This window comes from Talaromyces atroroseus (assembly GCF_001907595.1).
Source record: "Talaromyces atroroseus strain IBT 11181 chromosome Unknown scaffold_9, whole genome shotgun sequence".
Classification (NCBI taxonomy): Eukaryota; Fungi; Ascomycota; class Eurotiomycetes; order Eurotiales; family Trichocomaceae; genus Talaromyces; species Talaromyces atroroseus.
This window is the reverse complement of record NW_017971441.1, coordinates 1259636-1283373: the sequence shown is the minus strand read 5'-3', so window position 1 is coordinate 1283373 and position 23738 is coordinate 1259636. Positions and strand designations below refer to the sequence as shown.

The following is a 23738-nucleotide window of genomic DNA, read 5'->3' as shown; positions in this document are numbered from 1 at the left end:
TATTTCATTGCCCTACTACCGAGAAATGAAGCAGCTTCCTGAGCCGCTTCCTAGCCAGCATGAAATTGAGATAGCAACGCGAATGCTGCCGACCGCTCTCGGAGAGCGAGAAAAGTTCAATAGTGTGCCAAGATCTAGAATCCAAGAAAATTAGATCACTACCATCATCTGGCTTTTACGGAAGTGTTGCGGGAGGGCCGTTGAAACATCGATATTTCCTTTCGAGAGATGATAATCGTTCTATCACCGGTCCTTTTAAGACAGACAGGAAATTCGGTCGTGCTATATCCCTTCGTTCCCATCAGATTCGGGAGGATATTGGTCAACGCGGATGGATATCTGATTTCCTAACCAGAAATATACCATCCACACTCAATAAACGTCAAAGCACATTTACCCACTCTGACCTTTATCGACAAAACATTCTTATCCAAAAAATCGTGGACCCTGCTTCAAGGGAGAAACACTATACAGTAGCTGCGATTATTGATTGGGAAACTGCTGGCTGGTACCCAGCCTATTGGGAATATGCCGCTTCCTTTGCCCTGTTCCAATGGGTTGATGATTGGCCAGAGAAGTTTGAGAAAATTATTGGTCCTTGGCCGTTGGAGGCTGCTATGGTAAGATTTGTACACCAGGACCTTGGTTTTTAGGAACGCATCAGAGAACTTCCTGTGGTAGCATACCTCGAACAGCTTTTCTATTCCCATGAACATTGGATATGTAGGAAAGATGGTGAACCCAATCCTAATCCTAGTAATAACCCTTCGCTTAATTTCTAGGAATGAAAAAGTACTCTGCAATCTACATCTATCACTGCCAGACATGTTCAAACGCTTCAAGTTGTCAATTCATTCGGCATCTGCGTTTGCCAATGCCTTTTCGCGTTCAATCTTCACATCTCCCTTCGTCACACCGATCTCCTTGACGACCAACCATGCAGGGAATAACGCCACGGCCCAGAGACCAAAATTGAGGTAGATGTCACCAACACTGCCCATTATCGCGACGCTCGAGAGTCCGTACTATCGACATGCCAATATCAGTAATCCGTCTGTTCTGTGCCGAGAATATGATACTTACACTGACTGCCTGAGACGCAGACTCGGTGCCACGAAGCAGGCCTGCTATACGGATGACTTCCTGCTCATTCTTGGCGATATTTCCAACGACAAAGTATCTGTGATTGTCAGCACATTCCTCTTCTCTTGCAATAGTTGGTAGATGACGGGTCTACTATAAAGAAAGGACAACTCACAGGTATAGATAGTTGATTTGGAATCCAATGACCCAAAACAGAAACAAGCCAAACCCAGCCCCGAAGCCTGGATCCGTCCAATCGAATACTGGATTTGTTTTATTATACCGAGTTACCAGCACTGTCCCCCAGATCCACCAAGCACCCTGCAGTCCCAACACCACGAAATACGCAGCTCGAGCTCGTGTCTTCAGCGAAACTCGTTTGCTGTCAATGAAGGCACCGAGAATGTTCCCGCTAATCAACGCAACAATACCTGATAAGAACGATCCCAAGGCACGGGCTCGCACAGAAAACCAGAGTCCCTGGTACGTAAACATCACAGCCTCGGTATACACAGCTTGACAAATGAGAGGAACAATGAGCAGAAAGTCTCGACTGAAAAACAGTTTGGTGACTTCGACCACCTCTTTAGTCCATGTTTGCTCGCAGATGCGCAATCGAACTGGAAGCCCGTCGGTTCTTTGGACTCTGTTCGGTGGCGAGAGCAACACACCAACAAACGGGGCCAAGGCCTGGAGTGCAATGAATATCGCTAGCACGGTATACGATATCGATCCTGCAGTGTTGTCTTTGGCGTCAAGACCCAATTCAATGGCACCTCCTACAATCTGGCCGCCCACTCGAAAACTCAGCCAAAATCCCAGGAACCGTCCTTGATTATATGGCTCTGGATAGGCAAGCGCAATGGCTGCTTCGGCCATCCAGAAGATGCCTGCAGAGAGCCCACAAAGCACAGCACCGAGATAAACGAGCCAGTCGTAGCCGTATCGGTTATGTGTGTACAGACCGGCAGCGTAGGGGGCGTATCCAATGGTACCGGCTATAAACGTCCACTTGATCCCGATATATTTCACGATGACGGTGCCAAAGAAGCAAGAGAGAACCATGAGCGAAAAGGTTAGGCCATTGGCGACATTGACCAAATAGGGCGATTCATCACCGCCGCCACCCAGCGAGTTCATGGCTCCCCAGATTCCCGGGGCCAGGAAGTTGCATATACCGAGGATGAGGGCATTGTAAAAAGTCGAGCGATACCATTTTACTATTTGACTTGTCAGCATTCTGATTTGTTTTACGCAGGAGCAAACTCGCTTCCTACCCGGATTTTTTTCTTGCTCGGAGTCGTCGCTGTTAAACCGAGGCGAGTCTGGTATGTTGTCGCTCGAGGTGAGTCCCAGACCCTTTTCTACCTCTGCCATTGGAAGCTGCAGTTTAATATGGTGTCTGCGGGGGGTCGAGGAGTTTATGTACAGGCGCGGAGAAAATTTTTCCAAGGAAAAAGAGCGAGAACGCTATTATATACATCTCCCCATGGATATAAAGCAGAGTGAGGGTTCCCGTGCTGATATGCCTCAGAAATTACCGGAAACGGCAAAAAAGACCTCCATCACGCCATCCGGGCCCTGCGCATACGAAATATTATGCTATTTTGGCTTCGTCTTTGACTAGCTCAGTCGATGGCATGTTTATTTTTGCAGGGTTTGATCAAGGAAGAATTAATCGAACAATCAAATGTGCGTGATGGCAACTCCTTGCAGCTAGTCCTTTAGCATAAAGCACGCTGTAGCAAGCCGTGACTCCTTCATTCGCCATTGGTTAATACATATATAGACAGTTCGATAAGTAGAGATCGTTGACTTCTTTTTTTCTTTTTCTTTTTCTTTTCTTTTGTCCCTCCGCCAAAGCCCTTGCCCTATGCTCGTTGCCGCTTCAGGCAAGAAACTGCATGTATATTCATTAATGCTTGGCCTGTTCTACAATTTTCTGCGTGCCTTTTTTTTTTCGCAAATCAACTTCATTAATTCGCAATGAACAAAAATGCAAATATCTGGTTGAAATCTTCGCAAATTCCCCTTTATCTTGTTTGGACAGGGATCCTAGACCAGCGGCAAACCCCCTCCCCCCGTGCAGATTTTTGTGGAAATTTTACTGGTGAGTAGTGACTACTTCAAATGCATGACTTTCCAATATCACTGTTAGCTTCGTGTACTGTAAGGAGCCTCAGCCCGCTGAAATCTCGACTTGTCGCCGGAAGACGATTCTAGCCCTCCCAAATTAGTCACCACGTATCTATACAATTATTAATAAAAGGTTACATTTGTCTGGACGTAAAGAGTCGAGACTTGGTAGAAACTTGTTATGCAGCAGTTGCACAAGCGTATTTTATCTACACGCATAATCCATCCTATGCACACTCCTCCTCTAGTGCTTCAGCTAGGCGATTAGGTAGGAAAAGTGCGTGCACATCATCCTACCCCCGTCCACCTTTTGAGTACCAAGACATCTAGCGCGCATACTGCCCCCAAGCACATGCAAGTCCCCAAATCAAGTCACAATTTTCTGGATGGAATGCATGAAATGCACGAGATGCGCCGCAGAACTATGCAAAGATTGGGCAGGAACCCATTGACAGCGGTTGCTCTCGTCGGCGTTTCCCCTGCCTCGCGAGCAAACCGCCGGCTATTTATTCCTCGCTCGCTCACGTCGCAAGTATTGCATTTACAAGATTTTTTATCAGTTCAGCTTCTACTATTCTATCAGTCTCACAAACGCACTGAAAAATGCGAGGGAACCGCTTCCTCGGCAGCCTCGCCGGCCTCGTTGCTGTGGCTTCAGCTGCATGCCCCCTGCTTACGGGAGAGAACCTGGGAAGTGGCACGGCGAATCCCCATCAAGTCGAAAGGCGGCAGTCAACGAATGCTTCCTCCGAAACAGAAACGTTCTTGTCCCAATTCTACCTCAATGATAACAGCACGTACCTCACCTCCGATGTGGGCGGACCGATAGAGGACCAAAACAGCCTGAAGGCCGGCTCGCGCGGACCAACGCTTCTAGAGGACTTTATATTTCGCCAAAAAATCCAGCACTTTGATCATGAGCGAGTCAGTCTTTCTCCAATCATTCATGTTTTCTCAAGTCCTGATGTACTACTCTAGGTACCGGAACGAGCTGTGCATGCCCGAGGTGTAGGTGCTCACGGTGTATTCACGTCTTATGCTGATTGGTCCAATATCACTGCTGCCGCATTTCTCGGAGCTGCTGGAAAGGAAACCCCGGTGTTTGCTCGCTTTTCTACTGTGGCAGGCAGTCGAGGTAGCGTTGACACCGCTCGTGATGTTCACGGGTTCGCCGTCCGGCTTTATACCGATGAAGGCAACTACGGTATGAATGCCTTTCGTTATGAGATAAGCCGCGCTAACTCTAGCAGATATTGTCGGGAATAATATACCGGTCTTTTTTATCCAGGATGCCATTCAGTTCCCAGACCTTATCCATGCCGTCAAACCCCAACCTGCCAACGAAATTCCTCAGGCTGCAACTGCTCATGACACTGCGTATGACTATTTTAGTCAACAGCCGAGTACATTGCACACACTATTCTGGGCCATGGCCGGCCACGGTATCCCACGGTCTTTTCGTCATGTTGATGGGTTTGGAGTTCACACTTATCGCTTTGTGACCAACGATGGCTCCTCGAAACTGGTCAAATTCCACTGGACCTCGCTGCAGGGCCGCGCAAGTTTGGTCTGGGAAGAAGCCCAAGCCACTGCTGGCAAGAACTCCGATTTCATGCGACAAGACTTGTATGATAATATCGAAGCTGGGAGATTTCCAGAATGGGAAGTATGTATCCGAAGTACCACCTCTTGCTGAATGTAATAATCGGCTAACGACTACAGCTTGGTGTACAAATAATCGATGAGTCTGATGCTCTCAGTTACGGATTTGACTTGCTTGACCCCACCAAGATACTACCAGTTGAGGATGTCCCTATCACTCCACTCGGCAAGATGCAGTTGAACCGGAATCCGCTCAACTACTTTGCAGAGACCGAGCAAGTAATGGTCAGTGAATGTTCCAAATGGCCCATAACTCTGACCATACTAATGAAGTCAGTTCCAACCTGGCCATATTGTTCGCGGCATCGACTTCACTGAAGATCCCCTCCTTCAAGGTCGCATATTCTCATATCTTGATACTCAGCTGAATCGTAACAACGGTCCCAACTTTGAACAGATACCCATAAATCGCCCTCGTGTTCCTTTCCACAATAACAATCGCGATGGATCAAGTAAGTGAACGTGGCTCATAGTTATCCAAAACTTTGGAACGCTTATAAGTGACACATAATAGGCCAGATGTTCATTCCTCTCAACGAGGCCGCGTACTCTCCTAACACCGTGAACGATGGGTTTCCAAAGCAGGCCAACGAAACTGTTGGAAAAGGGTTCTTCACGAGTCCTGGACGAACTGTTAACGGCCATCTTCTGCGCGCCACCAGCCCGACATTTGCTGACGTGTGGTCCCAGCCCGGCTTGTTTTACAACTCTTTGATACCTGCTGAACAGCAATTCTTGATCAACGCTTTGCGCTTCGAGCTATCTCATATCGACAATGATGTCATCAAGAACAACTTCATCACTCAACTTAACCGCGTCAACAACGACATTGCCACGCGCGTCGCCGTTGCCATTGGTGTCAGTCCTCCCCAGCCCGACCCTACATATTACCACAACAACAAGACAACCAATGTCGGAACCTTTGGCACTCCTTTGAAGCGGATTGACGGGCTTGTAGTTGGCATTCTTGCTTCAGTAAATAACCAGAGCAGTATTGACGACGCGCAAACTCTGTTGCAAAACTTAGAGAGCTTTAACGTCGATGTCATCGTTGTAGCTGAACGCCTTGCCCCCGGAGTATCAGCGACTTACTCACAGTCCGACGCCACCAACTTCGATTCTGTCGTGGTGGCCTCTGGATCCGAGGCTCTCTTTGGGTCTCAAACATTCACCGCTAAATCTAACATAACTCTGTACCCTGCCGGACGTCCCACGCAGATCTTGGTCGACGCTTTTCGTTTTGGGAAACCCGTCGGAGCTTTGGGAAGCGCCATTGCAGCCTTGTCTGCTGCAGATATTAGCACCGAGGATACTGGGGTTCTCACCGGAGCCTCTGTTGACGATGACTTCGTCGACCAGCTGACACAGGATCTTGCCACGTTCAAGTTTGTGGACCGCTTTGCGCTGGATCAGGATTAGTCTTAGCATGTATCGATAGAAATTAGTTCAGATAGTCGATGGGCTTAACCCTCAAGAACGTCTTGTGAGCAGTCGACTGACTAGAATAGATAACAGGCATTGCAAATACCTTCGCTCATAGTATGCATTTCATGGAAGCATGCAGAATGCTTCTAGCCTCGTGGATGGTGCTATATATAACTTGGATCTATATATAACCGCCGGGAATTCACGGCGATTGGCGGATAAATCCGGGGTACCTGGTCAGCTCTCCGCCTGACGTCACATCCCGGGAAGCCAATCACGGCGCGCGATTTGTGACACGCGAGACTGGCTCCACCTTCCTAAACAGAATCGGTGAATGAAAGCGGCGCAAACCTAAAAATGCCTCTCCCAACCACCACCCGCCACCTTCCCTGCCTTGCGATCTACTTACTCATTGGCATCGTACTGCTTCGCTGATCCAGTACGCTTTGGTCCCTGCGTCGCCAATCGCGCCTCGTGGATTTTCGCGACACTTACCGCTTTCACACTGTCACAGGCGCGACGTCAAAAATGCCGTTATAAACCTTGTGTGTGGCCTGCGGGATTTTCACGTCTGCCCTCTTGACACGCGAGATTTCAATCAGAATCGACACCCCCCTGAAAAGCGAATCTCGAGCGAATCATCAGTCCCAGATACTACAATGCCAGGAGTGACTGGCGAGCCGGCAGGCTTGACGCGCCAATGCTCTCATTCGAATGATCTCTCCACGCTGAGCCCCTCCTCTGCCCCATCGGGTCATAAGCCCTTCTCCTTCATGCGGTCGTCGTCGTTCTCGTTCAACAAGTCGCATTCGCATGCCGAACCTCCCACCATTCCGGAGTGCGAAAAAGAGCCTATCTTCGACGAGATTCGCGATTGTGACGAAGCGCCCTATCCGCAGACTCCTCAGCCTAGAAAGTCGCCTACCACCGGCGCGCTAGATATTAAACACAAGCCTGAGTACAAGAACTTCAACAACACTGCCAACAATAACAGATCGCTCTCAACGTCGCTGCCATCCGTTGTCCCATCCAATCCGCCAAGCTCTCAGAGTAGTACATCGCCGATGCCAATCCCACCGCACAGAAATAAATGGCTGAATAAATTGGACCCACGCTTCAATGCCAAGTTAATGGAGGAACGGCAGAAGACTATTGAGCGACAGGAGAGAGAAAGAAGAAAAAAGCGAGAGGATGATCAGATGATTGAAGATTTGTTATCCAAGTGGGCGAACTAGCCTAGTGATATCCTACTCGTCTTTTCAATCTCTCCATGCTTTCTGCATTTTCTTCAGTGAGTGATTGTGTCTTCAGGATGCTCATTCTAATAGTTCTCTTTTTTCTTCTCTGACTTATGGTTTTTTTTTCCCCTTTTTTGGTTTGTTCCCCTTTTTTCCCTCCCCCCCCCCTCTCTTTCTCTTTTTTTGTTTGGTCTTATTGCGATGATATCCCAATTTCGTATGCATGTAATGAGTTACATTTATCTTTCTCATTCGCTCAAGCTTGTGTATTATTTGGATTATCCTTATCCTTGCTGTCGAATCCAATCTCACGGCAGGTAAAGAGGTTTATGCAATTGACAAGTTCACCATAACAGCGCAAGCAATAAAGTCATGCTCTCTCCATAACAATTATCTGAGAACAACCCGGTAATTAATTCAACATACCTAGGCAATCAATTGGGTTTGCACAAAAGATGATTACTGCTATACCCAACGGCACTTTGATTGGGATCAATTCCACCATGAAACGCAGCAAATTGAAAGCAAGAAATTGAAACAAAATTAGAGCAATCTCAAAGCTCTGTTCAGAGGTAAATCGCGACTGCTCCATCCAGCCATCACAGTAAAAGCTCCTGATGGGATCACCCATTCCTGCTTTACAACGTCCCACGACGAAACATCCTTCCGCCGCAAGTCGAAATTCAAAGTAACCGACTCTTGGGGCTGCAGAAGCTCGGTTCTGTCAAAACCACGTAACACTTTGACGGGTGTTGGTAAGGTTTCGTCGACGTCTTCTGTTTGAGGGAATCCGATGTAGATCTGAGGCACAGCGCGACCTGCCAGTTTTCCCGTGTTCTGAACGGTGATTTGAACATTTGCAAGAACAGTGTAAAGGTCTAGATTGCCTCCAGGCGGGGCGATCGTTCCATTCAGAGGGCGTGGCACTGGTGAGACGTCCCCACCGCTAGGATAACTCGTCGATATTTGAAGATTGGACACAGAGAAGCTTGTGTAGGACAGTCCATATCCGAATTCGTACCGTGGCGTGATATTGTTGTAGTCAAAGTGGCGATAGTCAATCAGCAAGTTTTCGGTAAAGTTAGACTGCCATAAGTTTGGGTCGCTGTTATCGACGTCCGTGAAATTGACGATTGGTGCGTTGTAGTCACTTGAGTTGTAGGCAATTGTGTATGGGAGCTTCCCAGATGGGTTGACGTCGCCGAACAGTACGTCGACAATGGCGTTTCCAGCTTGATCTCCTGGCAAATGTGCAGCCACGATAGCGGTGATATTCTCGTTGTCTGCCCATGGCAGGGTATTAGGGCCAACGGAGTGGGAGACGACGACGGTTTCGGAGCATCCGCCATAACTCGTTACACTCTCAACAACGGCAGTGGAGTTGTCATCGAGAAGCCAGTTTGTGCGGTCTTCGCCCTCGGTGGCGTATGTCTTGAGGAACACGAGACAGACATCTGCGCCGGGGTAGACAGTGTCTAGAGTTCCTGATGGGTCTTGAGTCAAGAGTTTGTTGTCGGTGACATACTGTACCAGGGCCTGAGGATTGCGCTGCTTGATTGCCTCCAGTGGTGCTACGAGATTCGTGAAACGACCCGAGCCAGAGCCACCGCCAACAGCTTGGACACCAATCGTGTTTTCTGGGTCATACGGTCCACCTGATATGTCAGCAGCGTCATTCCCAAAGACCGAGATACGTCTGATTTGTTTCGACAATGGCAGCGTGTTGTTGGTGTTCTTTAGAAGAACTGCACTTGCTCCGCCGATTTCCCGAATCAAATCGCTGTGGTCACTGCGTACATCGCGGTTGATGTTCGTAAGGTTTCCGAGATTGAAAGGATACGAGAACGTCGGAAGCTCGCCTCCGAACATTCCGTATGATATCTGCGCAGTGTCGAGGTCGACAGTGGGATAGTCCTCAGAATCTTGGTGGAGGTAGTAATACGGCGTAAGGATACGCCTCACCATATCATTGAGCCGCGCTTCTGGAACACTTCCATTATTGATCATTGCCGTGATGTTGTTCCCGAAATAGGAGCTAACGCTCGCATTCTCGAAGCCAATAGATCCAGGCATATCCATATCCAACCCGGACAAAACCGAAGAGACGCCTGAGTGGGTTCCGGCCCAGTCGGACACGACATAGCCTTGGAAACCGAGTTCATCCTTCAGAAGACCATTGAGAGTCTTGCTGTTTTGGCAGGCATATGTCTCGTTGATGCGGTTATAGCTGCACATTATCGAGGATAGTCCGCTCTTAACGCCTTCAGCAAAGGGCCATAAATAGAGTTCATGAATGACGCGGTCATCAATGTTAGATGATACGGCTTCTTGTTCGATAGTTCCATTTCGGTAAGTACTCGGATTCCGCTGTGTTTCTTGCTCGTAGCCGATAAAGTGTTTGCCACATGCTAGCAGAGTTTAGAAGAAACCGGAAAATATGGTATCAACGCTCTTACCTTGGACTTTCTGGGACTGGATCCCTTTGATCGTTTCTGCAAAGGCAACCCCCGTGAGGTACGGGTCGGGGGAAAAGCCTTCCCAATTTCTACCTGCGAGAGCAGATCGTCCGAGAGGACCAGCAACAGGGCTAAAATAAAATAATTGACCCGATTAGGTCACTCTGGCAATGGTGATGCAACGTCTAGATGTGACATACCCTAAAGCAACATTGGCACCTTTCCCTTTGAACTCTGCGGCCATCTCAACACCGCGGTGGTAGAGTAAATCTCGATCCCAGGTCGCTGCCACAGATACTCCCGCAGGGAACACACTCGCATAACTGACTTGCCGAATGGCTAAAGGTCCATCCTGTAAACAGAGACCCTTGAATCCTATGCGTGGAACGGCGGCAATGTTTCCTACGCAAGGTCCTTCAACACCAGTCACCAGGAAGGCCTTTTCTGCGAGGTTCAGTTGCGCTGTGGAAGTAGACGCTTTCTGAAACGCTGTATACCAACCTCCAGCACCGGTGGCATTGGCTATAGTCAAGGTCAAAGTTTAGTTCTCAAGCTGTACTTGTGTACTTAGGCACTATCCATACTTACGTGAAGGATACACTTGCTCCTCTATATATTGGCCTTGCACCAGATGTGCGCCAAAGGTCACAGCGGACACGAGAACTGTCGACCAGAGCATCATTGATAATGTGTCACTTGTCTCTATCTATGTCTTTCTCAGACTGCTAGATTATATTAGATCAACGGCAGCTGAGCCATTATATATGGATGCTAGCCCATGAAGTATATGGATTATGCAGATACCGAATAATCCTCTCGGTACATGATCCGGCAAATGCATATACCACCACAACCGACTTCCCTCGTCTAGTTGTCTAGTCTGCAACCATGAGCCGAAGCAGAGGATAAAAGAGGAGATATGCATGGCATCCCCGCATCAAACGTGTTGTAAGGCTTCCTATTATTCGACCTGTAGCGAGAAGGTCTTCAACTACGAACAGACACCTTGGGCATCACGTCACCATGCGGAGTAACACTACACTCGGAAAACCTTCCACCGAGGTACAGACAGACCGATGCTGTGGCAGAGAGGCGAATGTTCAAGTCGTCTGTTAAAGCAGTCGGTCGATACCGGCCTGGTGACCGCCATGCTTCAGTGCGGGGAGGATATGTACAAGAACCCGGGGCTACCTAATTCGGTATATAGACTTGAAAGGTTGTGCAAATGCTGGATTAACCCCGCAATCCTCGACGGGGAGAAGGAAGATATTGCCTGGCCATTCATGGAGATGCTTATTGAGTTGTTTCTGGTTTTCTTTGGAAAACTTCTTGTTCGCTATAACCAAACCGGTCTATCTAGTGGTAAATACCCAGCGGTAGAAAGACGTATTTCCACCACGGGTGCGTGAACATTGTAAATACACTAAAAAGCCTACAGTTGATGGATCTGGACAGTGACCCGGGCATCGGATGTACCCCAGCTAGAACCAGCAGGGAATTCTTGCGGGGAACCATGCACGATTGCACCTACATGTAATAGTCAGTCGGAACTAGATTTGATGCCCGAGAGATCCCTGTCCTCCGGTTTTGGGCCGCAGACCCGTCGCCCTATGTATACGATATTTTCATCCATATCGATATCGGGACAGCAACATTTCAGCCTTGCTACGGGCTGTTAAGTAACGAGACTGCCCCTTGAATCAATAACAGAACTCTTACAATTGGCTGCAGAAAAGGACGTCTAGCATTGGTCAAGCTGCTAATCGAATATAGTGACTGTATCCCGGCTCCGGAGCACGGAAGCATAGGCGATTGTACCCAGGGAACCCTACGCTAGCCCCAGTGAAGGATGCCACGTCCTAAGCAGCGGTAGCGACATGTTCATAGCTTGCTAGCAAACTGGGAATTCAGTAATAATTGTTGCCATGTTTCGGGGTTAGGGCTAGGGCATTCGAGGAAATCTCTCCTGCAAGGAACTTCTCTCGCGGAATTTCTACGGAAAATACTGCCATGTATGCCTTGCGAGTGCTTCGTGCGTTGGCCATTGGTGATGGGATTTGATTGGTGAGTTGTCCATGCATGATTCAGCCTCATTCCACCACCAGTCAGTCCGTCACAGCTCGCGTAGCTCTTCATATATACTCCGCCACCTGAGAATTCCTATTGAAAAAAAAAAAAAAAAAAAAAAAAACAAAATTCTATAGAAATCAATCATCAATCTCTCTGGTGAATTACTTTCATCTCAACTTTCAAGGCCGTCCTTCAGAAGGCCATGCTCCGCATATGGATCCTATCTCGGTTATCTCCCTAGCCAGCTCCATCGCTGGTTTAATCGATGTCACATCGCACTCGATTATAAGTCTACTTAACCTTGCATCGCGATACTCTCGCTTTGGTCTCAAAATCAGGCAAATCGCCGGGCAACTGTCGACGCTCAAAGCGGCGCTGAAAAAAATTAAGGATCTCATTGAGATTAGCCATGATGAGGTACCTAGGAAAAACGGCGCAGCGGTTTTTGCCTTGGATGATGAGCAGCTAGTCTGTGATCTCTTGTTGTCGATTGATTGCTGCGAGTCTGTCATCAAGGTACTCGATGAGCAACTGAGTCGGTTTCAGTTGTCGTCTCACTCTCAATCATCTGGGTTGAGTGATGTGCGGAGCAAGGTGAAGTTTTTGTGGGAAGAAGGCGATATGAATGAGTATCAGGGCATGTTGAACAATCAGATTAATGCTTTGAACCTGCTTCTTACCGTAACACAATGGTTTGTTGTTGCCTTTCTCCGGTTGCTTATTGGTAGATCAACGTTCAATGCCAGATGCTGACGTGAACATGTCCAATACTCAGTGAATCATTGATGGAACAAGGCAACGTTTTACGTAGGAAGTCAAGTCGGCTTGTCTTCGAACAGGTCAAAGACGATACATCCTCTCTCCTGCTGCAGAGAGACAGGGAGTCATTTCTGAGTCGGCAGAGCTCTGCCATAGATGATGGTGACTTTATCGATACGGAGTTCGGTTTTGACCGAGATTTGTTCAGCTCAAAGGCCTATCGCACTGTGGCAATGTCGTCGATGCGGCAGTCAATTTTGCTGAAAAGAAAGAACAAGTCGTCGACTATAATAACGGCAGCTCCACCGGTTAATACGCAGGATGATTATGTATCAGATACCGCCAGCGCCGCTCAGGGCGACAGAATTGAAGTCATGGTAAATAGTTCGTTGGCCGTGTCTTATTCTCCTTTGCCCAAAATCTCGGAACAGGCTTCGGAGGCAAATAAGAAGCCCAAGACCAAGGCACCCTCAAATGTGGCATTGAGCAGTAAAAGCCACGAACGGAGGCCCAGTAGACTACTGGCTTATCCTCGACTTGGCCGAAGAATCGTATCACCTCCAAGCGTTCAGCCAACAGAGAGTACGATCAGCACAACCCAGCCATCAACGGCTAATCTCCTCTTACTTGGCTGCTCTGCCAGCGGTAAGTCTACTGCTGTGAAGGCAATCCATTTGGCCACTGGCCGCTTCAACGAATACCCAAGTCCAACTCGATTGGGTGTGGTTGAACGACTCGTCAGCATGGTCGAGGAGAACATTGTGGATACATCCCGTTCACCGGAGATAGACCAGCTACGTAAACAATGCGAAAAGGTTCGCGAGGGATTGCAGATAGTCAGATACCGGTCTGGATCGACTCAGACAGAAGACACATTGCCTAATGAACTCAAAGCGTTATGGAACGAGGTGAAAGCAAGTGGACTTTTGGATAAGCTACCTGCAAGTGTACTAGATCAAAGGTGTTCTTAGTAAGTTTTATTGGCTGTTCATTGTTCCCCTTTCGGGCAGCTAGTTTAACGGATTCACGACGATTATAGCTTCAGCGAAGCCATAGACCGAGTCACGCAGGATGATTATACACCTAACATCGAGGATACCCTATGGAACCATGTCAAGACCACTGGTATCTTCGAGATGAGACTCGACAACCAAAAAACCGGCAATAACAAGGACTTCATGGAGGTCAAAATTATCGACGTAGGAGGCCGGCGCTCCGAGCGCAAGAAATGGATACATACGTTTTCGAATGTTTCTATATTATTCTTCTTTATCGACATTTCCGGTTACGACGAGAGCTTGGCAGAGGATGAGTACGGAAACAAGATGCAGGAAAGCTTCATGCTTTTCGACTCCCTTTGTAAGAGCGTGTGGTTCGCGAACGTGCCAATTAATATCGTATTCCATCAAATGGATAAACTGCAACGGAAGATAGCACAGGGTCGTTATCCAGAGGTCTATGGCGAGGAGGCCAAGGAGGACCTTCATACCGTGGAAGGAGTGCGAGATTACTATACACGGCAATTCCTGGAGTTGGCCAAGGTGTATAAGAGCAGATTGGTGTCTGTGCATTACACCAGCATTTACGAGCCTGCGGAGCTAGGGAATATTTTCCTTCATAACGCATACGCCGTACTTCATAATGCGCGTGCTGATCCCGGATCCTCCACAACGGACGTGAGAGATGGATGATTCTGATGAAACAGTAACGCATTCACAATTGCTCGGCTTAAATTAATCTATATGAAGTGTCCATCTCTATACTATAGAAAAATGCTAGTAGATGATATCACGTCTAACGAATGAAGGGTAACATACGTCCGTGTCTTCAATGTGCTATAGAACTTGCTTCTAACATACAATAACTCCAAAAAGTCAAAGCATTTGTCATTCACAATAAACAAGTGGCAGGGATATTTCCGAAGGTTTATACTATCGTCCATTCCTCTGGATATCGCAAGCATAGCTTGACTAGGGGCCCTGCATTCCTCGCCGCGGCTTCAACATTCCAGCCACTCCAGATAGTCATTTCCAGCCACGAATCACCGCGCCCATTCTCGTCCTTAAATTTTATTGGCCATTATATAGACTGCATACATACTTTGTGAAACTCGCCATATCCTGGAATCCGGCACACACGTGGAAATTTCCCAGCTAGGAAAGGCATGTCAATTCTCGTCCCCCTTGCATCTTGACAGTAGCTTATTATGAGCCATGCCATTGTCAGAAACAGAGGGCACTATTTATGTATGACAGAGGCCCCTTTCGATCGTCGTTAGGGTTACTCTTCTACCTACCTTGCTTGCCATCACGATCAAGTACCACAAGTTTCGAAATAGCCGCACCTAAGTGAAGATCTAATATGCCTCAACCAATTCATCACCTAAGGCGATGGGCCGTTATTCTACCGACAATTACAGTTGCTTCATGGCTTGGTACGTCCATTGGTTGCGCTCCATTTGTCAACTATACTAACAGAATGCGGATGAAAATAGCCATGCTTGGAGCACTTTTCGGTACATGGTATACCTCCGGTGAGCCGCGATATGTATCTGAGGAAGAGACACAGAGTATAGCGTAAGTTTCTTATATCGTGTTTTCATCAGAAAGAAAGCAAAAAGTCTGACTTGGAACAGGTTCATCTCCGACATTGGAGCACAGAATCTCAAACCCGTATTCATCGTCTGCTCAGCAGTATCAATGAGCACATACATCCCAAGCCTCGTCATTTACTTCTTCTACGTGAGTCCGGTGAGAACGTCGCCATGGACCAGTCAAGGCCTCAACCGCGGCAATTCATCACCATCTATATACTCCACTAATCCTGTCATGTCATTACCACCCCGGCCTCTACAACAACACTCGCTACTCCTGCACATCGGCATCCCACTGCTTAGCATCCTCTTCACCGTGATCGGCGCCACAAATCTCATTCTTCTCACCATATTTGACACGGCGCGATATGGAAAGGCGCACCAGTTACTCCTGCCTACCAGTATTGCCGCGCATATTATCAGCTGTCTCATCCTCTGCGGCTGGTCAATGGTTTGTCTACGGCAGTACCGTGCTCAACAGCAATCGCAGTACGGGGGTATTTATTCGGGCGATAAATTCACGCTCGAGCTGTATGCGCCTCGGATTCCTATCTCGTCGGCTAGTCTTGTTGTTAAGACGGTTGTTGTGGTCTTTGAAATAGGGCTTGTGATTCTCTTTGCCATTATGACCTGGTGGCTTAAGACGTTTGATATGGCGGCGGTGATCGGGTGGGTTATTGTTTTGCTGTTTGCTGGGTATATGTTATGCCTGATTGTTGATTTGTGGGTGTTGGGGACGGCGGCGAAAAGTGAGCTTGATGCTATGGAAAGCAAGACAATTGCCCATGTTTAATAGCTGTAGTCATATAGCAGTCATTTATGTACAGAATAGATACCCCGAATCTCAATACTTTGCAGTCGTATCGTTCTTATTATAGGGAATTCTATAGCTAGTCATACCAAATCGCATTCATGCCGAACCCCTTTTCTGGAATATCGCATCTCGCAACGCGCCCCAGCAATTCATCCTTGAACCGATACATCTCGACAAACCCATCTTGGTCGTCGCACAGCGCTATCCACTCATCACTCCAGTCACACGGACTAACGGCATTAGAGTGTCCCCCGCTCGTCGATGTCGGGTTGATGAATAACTGTTTCTCAATGTTGCCCTCGGGACCGAGTCTGAATCCACTGATATAACCATGGACATCGTTATGGTTGGATCGTGCGGTAGCAAAGAGGTATTTCCCGCTCTTGGTGGTGAAGACGACATCAGATCGGTACTTGTTGCGCGGGGGCAGTCCGGGGGGAATCAAGGGGTATATCATGCGTGTGAAGACGGGGACGTGCCGTTTTTCGTCAATTACATACACTGCCAATCGATTCCCGGCTTCCATGAGGGCGTACAGGTAGTGTCCGCTAGGGTGGATGGCGACCCAGCGAGGATGATCGCCCGGTCCGGGGGCATCGATGCTATCGACTAATGCCAATAATCCGGTTTCCGGGTCCTTCTTGTGTGTCCATATCTTGTTGGCGCCCATGTCCGCCGAGTAGAGGTAGGTCTCGGTTGGGTCGAAGACCATGCCGTGGATGCCGGAGTGAGGGTCTATTTCAAAATTCTGCACGTTTTTATCGAGTTTGCCGGTGTCAGTGACGGAAAACACGTTTCCGAAGCCCGCGTATTTGTAAAATGGATTGCCATAGACGTTGTATGGGGGTTTGTGGCCTGCGAGCACGAAGATTGCTCGTGTGTTTGTGTCGGTGGATTGGGCCAGAGCTGGTTCAAAGAATCAGAAACAGTAACAGCAGCAGAATAGGAAGTGGCTCACGATGCCCTCCCATTGGATGCGACGCTTCGTGCACGATGTCTGTCGGACTGTGCACAGAGAAGCTGGACCACTTCTTCATGGCGGCGCCGTAGATGTTTTTCTTAGCATGCTGTTACTTGTCTTAGCATTATACCCCGTAGAACTGGTACCGAACTTGCCTTACATCAAATGTCATCCATGAGATGGGCTCATCTTCGGGGATCATGGTCTTCTTGACCAATGTCAAGGTCAGTTCCTGGTCGTCAAATGCGACGGTGTAGATTCTTCCTGGCGGGGTCCAGGTGCCGATCATAAGATGATGGATCATTTTGCTGCGTGGACTCGGTCGCATTAGAGGAATTGGGTTGTTTTTGCAGACTGACTGAGGCTATATTTCTATTTTATTGATCTTATTGGCTTTATACTTGGAAACTGACGACATCCGACAACAGTAGCCGATATGCCCCACCGCGGGGAAAGACAGTGCCGGCTGCGCTGCGAGAGAGAATTGTATTACCCTACGTGTGTATATCTAGTTCTATGTACAATGATATATAGTCAAGTCTATAGATTGGCCAATCTAGTGATTATCTACTCTAGATATCGCATCTGTTATTTCATCAGGGTGCTTGAACTTTTTTACGTCTTTCATAAAAAGCGTCGGCTAGCTGTCCCGTGTTCCGGCAAAAGGCTAAGCCGACGCCGGCATTTACTCCGGCCTCACAAGACCATCGTCGTCTACTGTTGACACAATTATTGACTGACCGATTAGTTCTTGATCGAGAGACAGAGAGAGAAATATATATCCATACATATATACGGCAGAACGACAATCAGGGAGCCGCGTGGATGAACAAGTACGTATGCCATCAGCTATTCTCTTTCTAACGCCCTCAGCCAGTAAGTATTGGACTCATTCTCAGACTCACCGGACCATCTCGCGCAATCCTACGAGCACCCCGTCACTACGCCAACCTCCAGACCAACACTCGTCGCACCATGCGCATCAATTACGCGCCCTCTACAGCGCCCACCACCAACCCGGATGGCACGCCTCTATCCGAAGCGGAGCAGAAAAACACCGCCGAGATCTACGAGCGCATCGCTGCTCGACGTCGCCCACGGCCGCTGATTCCGCTCGATCTCGCCCTCCTCCATTCGCCGCAGGTCGCGGACGGCTACAACGCCTTTGTCGGGGCTATCCGCACCAAAACCACCGTGTCCCAGGCCATCCTCGAACTATCCGTCTGTCGCATCGCCGTCCTCAACGGCGCGGTCTACGAATGGAACGCACACGCGCCTCTGGCCCTGAAAGCCGGAGTCGCGGTCGCGCAATTGGACGAGGTGATGCACATCCCGGCGTCGACGTTCACATCCGAGGGGGCAGTGGCGGATACGCAGAGGCCAGCGGGGAGTAGCTTGACCGACGCGCAGTGGGAGACGCTGCTCTTCACGGATGCTGTGACGCTGAATGTGCGGGTTGACGATGCGGTGTTTGGCGCGATCAAGAGCCGGTTCAGCGAGAGGGAGGTGGTCGAGCTGACGGCCTGCATTGGCGCGTACAACTTGGTTAGCCGGTTTTTGGTGACGCTGGACGTGGGAGAGAACAACGATAAGCCGATGAAGGCCGCGGCGGAGATCCAGGCCGGGTTGGCGAAGTGATGCGTGCCTATCTATCTCTATAGGTGTATTCTATCAAAATAATATACCATGATATCAACAGTTACTAGGTCACACCGCATCCCGTCTGTTGCCAAGCTGGTACCTCACGATCTCCGGGGATGCGCGTGCACAGCCACACAGCGCCCCGAGCTGGACTTCAAGATGGCCCATTCGTGTAAGCATGCCAGTCAGGGCCGTTGTCAATAACACCAGGCGATATGCCCCGCGAGAGGAACGGTGAGCCATTTCTTTACCCTAATTGGGCAACCCACCGCGGCTGCGCAGACGGACGAAAAGCTTAGCAAACGATGGGAATTTCAGATGTATGAGGGATTTTCCCCAGCCACACACATCCACTGATGCAACGGAAAACTTCACACAGCACGGCTGTCAGCAGCATCTAAGAGTGCTAAGATTTGCGATTGCTCACTGTATGGTGGAGCTCATTTAAAGCTGCACACAAGCACTCGTCCCTCGCCCATTCTTCCCTTCGCTTTGCAATTCTTTCTTTCTTTCTGCTTCAACCCTGTATCTAGCCATAGTCGCCATGTTCCTTGTTTACTAACACCAGGAGAATGCTCATCGACGGTGAGAAGTGGGCTTGTGAAGCTTGCGTGCGAGGCCACCGCGTGTCAAGCTGTCGACATCATGGTTTGTCCGGCCGACAGCACACAACGACAACAACACAACAGAAAACTAACCAATTGGCAGATCGACCATTGATCCGAATCAACAAAAAGGGCCGGCCGTTTTCCGTGTGCTGCATCTGTCGCGGCCCGTGCAAAGAAAGAGAAGAGCATAGCAAGCTCAACCGCGACAACAAAAAGTCGTCTGATGGTGAGAGCGATAGCAAATCCTCTGGAAAAGTATTGAGAAAACGGCAACACAGTGGCTTGATATCCAAGAAGGCAGCAGTTGAGTGTCGCTAACTCGCCCTGTAGAAGTCCGCCGCCGCTCGACGACGACTCCGGCCCTCCTCGTTCGCACGCATTGCACCACATCCTGCACCACTCCCGTTATCAAGTGAGCCATTTCCTGCTACTCAGCCTACCAGCCAATCCCAGCAGCCATCGTCGCCTCTGGATGCTGCTGCTGCTGCTGCTGCTGCTGCTGCGGCAGCCCCAACAACAATCGACCCGTCTCTTGCTCCGGCTGTCACTCAACCAGCCGGCACCTTCATCCCCAATCCGACTCTTCCTACTCAGCTTGACGACTCGTCGTCCATGGGCTACCCCTACGTGACGCTCCCGATAATGGAGGAACCTCTTCTGCAGGCCTCTTCCTCCGCCTACTCGTTTTCCGACGATCTGATGTTTGCTACGTCCACGTCCTTTGTGCCGGACTCGATGTACATCGGATTCGAAGACGTGGATGCTCTTCCTGAAGATTGGTCGACCTTTCTTCTGGAATGAATGACGCGACGATGTTTTCTTCTCGGCTTTTTCCTGTGTTTATTTTTTATTGGTCTTCTTTCTACGTGTATATACGCACTGAACCACAAGAATTTATCTTGGCAGCTTTCTCGCAGTGGGAGAGTTGGGCACTGGCAGATTCTCGGGAGAATCTGTTAGGGCTATAGAGTCATGCGAATAGCCGGTATATAGAGAAGACACTGGCCCCTTAATTTAAGATTCTTTTCTAATTGAAGGTCTTTCTTTTCCTTTTTTTGGTTAATTCACTCATTCATTTTCCTTTTCTACTTTGCATGTGATTGTGCGACCATAGTATGAGGCATTTTCCCTCGCCGTTCATTTCTTCCCCCTCTTTATAGTCTATCCAGAACCAAGGTAGCCACGATACCGCGTTACTTACATACTTAGTTACTTACCTACCTGGTGAAATACTAGACACAGAGAACTGATGTCATCTATGCAGTAGTTTGAAAATATTGCAAAGGCCGGGAAAAAGGCCTCATACTAGATGAATATAGTGAGACTTCCGACTCTTAACATATAGGCCGCCGGCACATCTGGATGGTAACTCCCATTACAATTCCCTCAAGTCATCGTGCGTATTGATGTATACTCAGGTATAAAGCCCCAGAGGGATGCCTCAGGTGTTAGCATAAGTTCCTACCGTTTCCCTCTGAAGTTTGCGATCCTCTCCATTCTCTCTCAAACTTCTCAAGTTCGTTTGAAAAATAAGCGCTGTCTCCAAAAGAATGGGTACGGATCAAGGCCACTGTCTAGACCGAGTGAAACCGGGCTTGCAACGGAAAGACACGAAATTCTTCCTATGCGACAACGGAGCGCATACACATCGTCTCTACGACGGCCGTCGGCAGGATGGCTTGCTTGAGCTTCTGCAGGACAAACTTCAAGTACTAAGAGAAAATGCGACACTCATCAAAAGACAGAATAGCAGCAGCGATAACAGCGGGAATAAGCAAGACATCATCCAGCCTGTGTCACCTAGGTCGTCGAAGTCACCATCGCCAGTCCTTGGTAGTCCTCTGGCATCAACTCACCAAACCACCTCACACACGTCGCTCATCAATCAGTACGGCACAAGCAAAGAACAGATTGGCAGGGGCTCTTCAGGGGTTGTCACTGTCGCATTTCGCCCTCACTCCGTCGATCCTCCGACAGATGGCCAGCTCTTTGCGGTGAAAAAGTTTTGTCGGCGAGAGAGGGACTCTGTCAAGAAACACTTGAAACGTGTTGGGGCAGAATTCTGCATTTCGTCAAGTCTTCATCATGTCAATGTCATTCAGACTTTGGATTTGATTCAGGATACCGACGGCAATTTCTGTCAGGTCATGGAATACTGTTCTGGAGGTGATGTGTATACGCGCGTGAGGTCGCAGGGGAAACTTTGTGCGTCAGAGGCAAATTGCTACTTTAAGCAGCTCGTCCGCGGTCTAAATTATCTGCATGCAACAGGCGTCGCGCATAGAGACATCAAACCGGATAACCTGCTGCTCACTTGCAGAGGATGCTTGAAAATTGCAGACTTTGGAAACTCGGAATGCGTGCGACTTCCATGGGAAAAAAGTGTCCGGTTATCCTCTGGTCTATGCGGTTCGTTCCCGTATATTAGCCCCGAGCAATATAGCAGCGCCTTGGATTCTATGTCGTCGCATCCTTTTGATCTTAGAGCCGCCGATGTCTGGTCTGCTGGAGTCGTGTACATGGACATGCGGACAGGGAAGCATATGTGGCGTTTTGCGGCTGTCGATCGAGACAAGTATTTTGAGGATTATGCGAGGAGTAGACGGGAATATGGGACATGGGAGCCTATTGAAATGCTGGAGGGGGTAAGGTGATCACTTTATTTTCTATTTTTCCTTATGTTTATATCTAATATGCCTTTCCAGGAGTCTTGTCGCGAAACAATTTATGCCATGCTTTCCCTTAATTGGAAAAATAGACCTACTATGTGCTTATTGGCGAAGTCGGAATGGATTCAAAGCATATATGTCTGCAGAGAAGGCGAGGGTTACGCCTGCATTTAGCCTGTTTCAATATATATCTATATTCTTATACCAGTCTACTTCTTGACCGGTTTGATGTTGGCGTGAAAATGACGTCTACTAGGGCCCATCTACTTATTAAGTGAAGATGACACCTCTCAGCTATTGAGGATTGATTAACTCTGCTTGTACCTAATGTCTTAAAGAGTTTCTTCACTAGTGTACCACAAGTTAATTATTGTTTGTTCTCACCAAAGTCAAATCTAGATACCACGCTACAGCTCGTTTTCAGGACAGATACGAACATCTCCCTTCATGGTACTGTGCGGGGATCTCATTATCATGATACTCTCCAAACTGAAGCCCAATTTCTCAGATTACTTTGACTGGTCCAACAAAACCGTCACCACCAAGGCCGTATCCTTGATTCCAACCCTCTGGCCTGCGACGTTTCTCGCGTATATTCCAAAAGATAGAACCCTAGATAGGAAGTCAGTTTTTCTTAAAGTATGCAAACAAGTAAAAGTATAGTAACACTTACATCATATACCTGCCTCAGATCCTCCTTTTGAACCTTTCCATTTCTCTGAATCAATAGCCAAGTTGTTCCCCATTCGAAAAAGGCTGCTCCCCACTACGTGCATGATGCCCCAGTCAGACTCTCACTTTGAGACAGGTCTTAAGAAAAGAGACGGGATCATGTATATGGACTTACCCCGAATGGATCGGCGGCTACTCTGTGGCCTTTCATCAATCGGAAGATATCAGCAAGACTCAATGTATCCTCCTCGCCGTTCCGGCTGTACTTTGTAAATAGGTTCTCGAATGCCTGGGGCACGAAACGTCCTTCGTTGTCTATGACGGCGCTGTCTGAGCCGTGCTGTAAATTATTGTCAGTGGCAAGGAGAAAAAGAGTGAGTGAAACTGAAAAGCAAGCAAGCCAGACAGGATAGTATATACCTTAGCCTTGTGGATGCTGGGCAGGTAGACTCGGAACAACGGATCCGGTACCCAGGAATAAGCCAGTCTGGTCGGATACGAGAAGCTGATGTTTATTATAAGAACAGCCAGTATAGAGAAAATTATATTGAAGCCCAAGTCTCGGAAGCCAATATATGTATCTAGAGGTGTTATGGTGCCGTCGTTGTCTCGGTCCCAGAACAGCACATGCTGCTGTAAAACAGTCTTGAAAGAGAAAGAATTCGTTAAATCATGAATGTCAGGACGGAGAGCGGGGGGGGGGGGAGAATAGAAATACACACATAGTCCTTGTATTTGTTCGCATAATTCTCGGAGCCACTTGGGTTTTCCCGAGTCGCTGCTTGGTTTGCGCGTGCAACTGACGGGCAGTCTAGGTGAGTGTCGGCATCGACAGCGGGCGGTCGATTCTGCGTCACAGTCGACTTGGTGACGGCTGTGTCAAAGCCTAACGTGCTAGTTGATTGAGCCATAACTAATGCTATTACAGTTGGATGGACTGGTGGTCGTAGT

General features: G+C 48.5%; 11 protein-coding genes across 11 annotated transcripts; 7 read left to right on the top strand and 4 right to left on the bottom strand.

Annotated features, from left to right (window-relative positions):
* Window positions 1-851: 851 nt before the first annotated feature.
* Window positions 852-2460, bottom strand: UA08_06822 (hypothetical protein; the record flags this gene model as incomplete). The annotated part of the gene is made up of 4 exons (XM_020269141.1): window positions 852-1025; window positions 1084-1180; window positions 1259-2303; window positions 2361-2460. 4 exons carry the CDS (start codon window positions 2458-2460, stop codon window positions 852-854), a joined length of 1416 nt encoding a protein of 471 aa, XP_020118214.1.
* Window positions 2461-3822: 1362 nt separating this feature from the next.
* On the top strand, window positions 3823-6300 carry UA08_06821 (Catalase B; the record flags this gene model as incomplete). Its single annotated transcript, XM_020269140.1, has 6 exons — window positions 3823-4143; window positions 4198-4423; window positions 4470-4885; window positions 4942-5106; window positions 5159-5333; window positions 5396-6300. The coding sequence occupies 6 exons, from the start codon at window positions 3823-3825 to the stop codon at window positions 6298-6300; spliced, it is 2208 nt and encodes a 735-aa protein (XP_020118213.1).
* Window positions 6301-6965: 665 nt separating this feature from the next.
* On the top strand, window positions 6966-7541 carry UA08_06820 (hypothetical protein; the record flags this gene model as incomplete). The annotated part of the gene is made up of 1 exon (XM_020269139.1): window positions 6966-7541. The coding sequence occupies one exon, from the start codon at window positions 6966-6968 to the stop codon at window positions 7539-7541; it is 576 nt and encodes a 191-aa protein (XP_020118069.1).
* A 546-nt stretch (window positions 7542-8087) lies between these two features.
* UA08_06819 (putative beta-glucosidase G) lies at window positions 8088-10679 on the bottom strand (the record flags this gene model as incomplete). The annotated part of the gene is made up of 4 exons (XM_020269138.1): window positions 8088-9952; window positions 10001-10131; window positions 10201-10522; window positions 10589-10679. The coding sequence occupies 4 exons, from the start codon at window positions 10677-10679 to the stop codon at window positions 8088-8090; spliced, it is 2409 nt and encodes an 802-aa protein (XP_020118212.1).
* A 469-nt stretch (window positions 10680-11148) lies between these two features.
* UA08_06818 (hypothetical protein) lies at window positions 11149-11679 on the top strand (the record flags this gene model as incomplete). The annotated part of the gene is made up of 2 exons (XM_020269137.1): window positions 11149-11401; window positions 11456-11679. The coding sequence occupies 2 exons, from the start codon at window positions 11149-11151 to the stop codon at window positions 11677-11679; spliced, it is 477 nt and encodes a 158-aa protein (XP_020118211.1).
* Window positions 11680-12283: 604 nt separating this feature from the next.
* Window positions 12284-14520, top strand: UA08_06817 (hypothetical protein; the record flags this gene model as incomplete). Its single annotated transcript, XM_020269136.1, has 4 exons — window positions 12284-12762; window positions 12846-13799; window positions 13869-14188; window positions 14264-14520. The coding sequence occupies 4 exons, from the start codon at window positions 12284-12286 to the stop codon at window positions 14518-14520; spliced, it is 2010 nt and encodes a 669-aa protein (XP_020118210.1).
* Window positions 14521-15190: 670 nt separating this feature from the next.
* UA08_06816 (hypothetical protein) lies at window positions 15191-16215 on the top strand (the record flags this gene model as incomplete). Its single annotated transcript, XM_020269135.1, has 3 exons — window positions 15191-15263; window positions 15324-15405; window positions 15465-16215. The coding sequence occupies 3 exons, from the start codon at window positions 15191-15193 to the stop codon at window positions 16213-16215; spliced, it is 906 nt and encodes a 301-aa protein (XP_020118170.1).
* Window positions 16216-16312: 97 nt separating this feature from the next.
* Window positions 16313-17501, bottom strand: UA08_06815 (Carboxy-cis,cis-muconate cyclase; the record flags this gene model as incomplete). The annotated part of the gene is made up of 3 exons (XM_020269134.1): window positions 16313-17142; window positions 17195-17303; window positions 17358-17501. 3 exons carry the CDS (start codon window positions 17499-17501, stop codon window positions 16313-16315), a joined length of 1083 nt encoding a protein of 360 aa, XP_020118171.1.
* A 671-nt stretch (window positions 17502-18172) lies between these two features.
* UA08_06814 (hypothetical protein) lies at window positions 18173-20247 on the top strand (the record flags this gene model as incomplete). Its single annotated transcript, XM_020269133.1, has 4 exons — window positions 18173-18822; window positions 18904-19010; window positions 19547-19701; window positions 19777-20247. 4 exons carry the CDS (start codon window positions 18173-18175, stop codon window positions 20245-20247), a joined length of 1383 nt encoding a protein of 460 aa, XP_020118167.1.
* Window positions 20248-20996: 749 nt separating this feature from the next.
* UA08_06813 (Serine/threonine-protein kinase hal4) lies at window positions 20997-22100 on the top strand (the record flags this gene model as incomplete). The annotated part of the gene is made up of 1 exon (XM_020269132.1): window positions 20997-22100. One exon carries the CDS (start codon window positions 20997-20999, stop codon window positions 22098-22100), a length of 1104 nt encoding a protein of 367 aa, XP_020118367.1.
* A 519-nt stretch (window positions 22101-22619) lies between these two features.
* Window positions 22620-23698, bottom strand: UA08_06812 (hypothetical protein; the record flags this gene model as incomplete). The annotated part of the gene is made up of 5 exons (XM_020269130.1): window positions 22620-22727; window positions 22789-22881; window positions 22963-23127; window positions 23208-23432; window positions 23510-23698. The coding sequence occupies 5 exons, from the start codon at window positions 23696-23698 to the stop codon at window positions 22620-22622; spliced, it is 780 nt and encodes a 259-aa protein (XP_020118165.1).
* Between the last annotated feature and the right edge of the window lie 40 nt (window positions 23699-23738).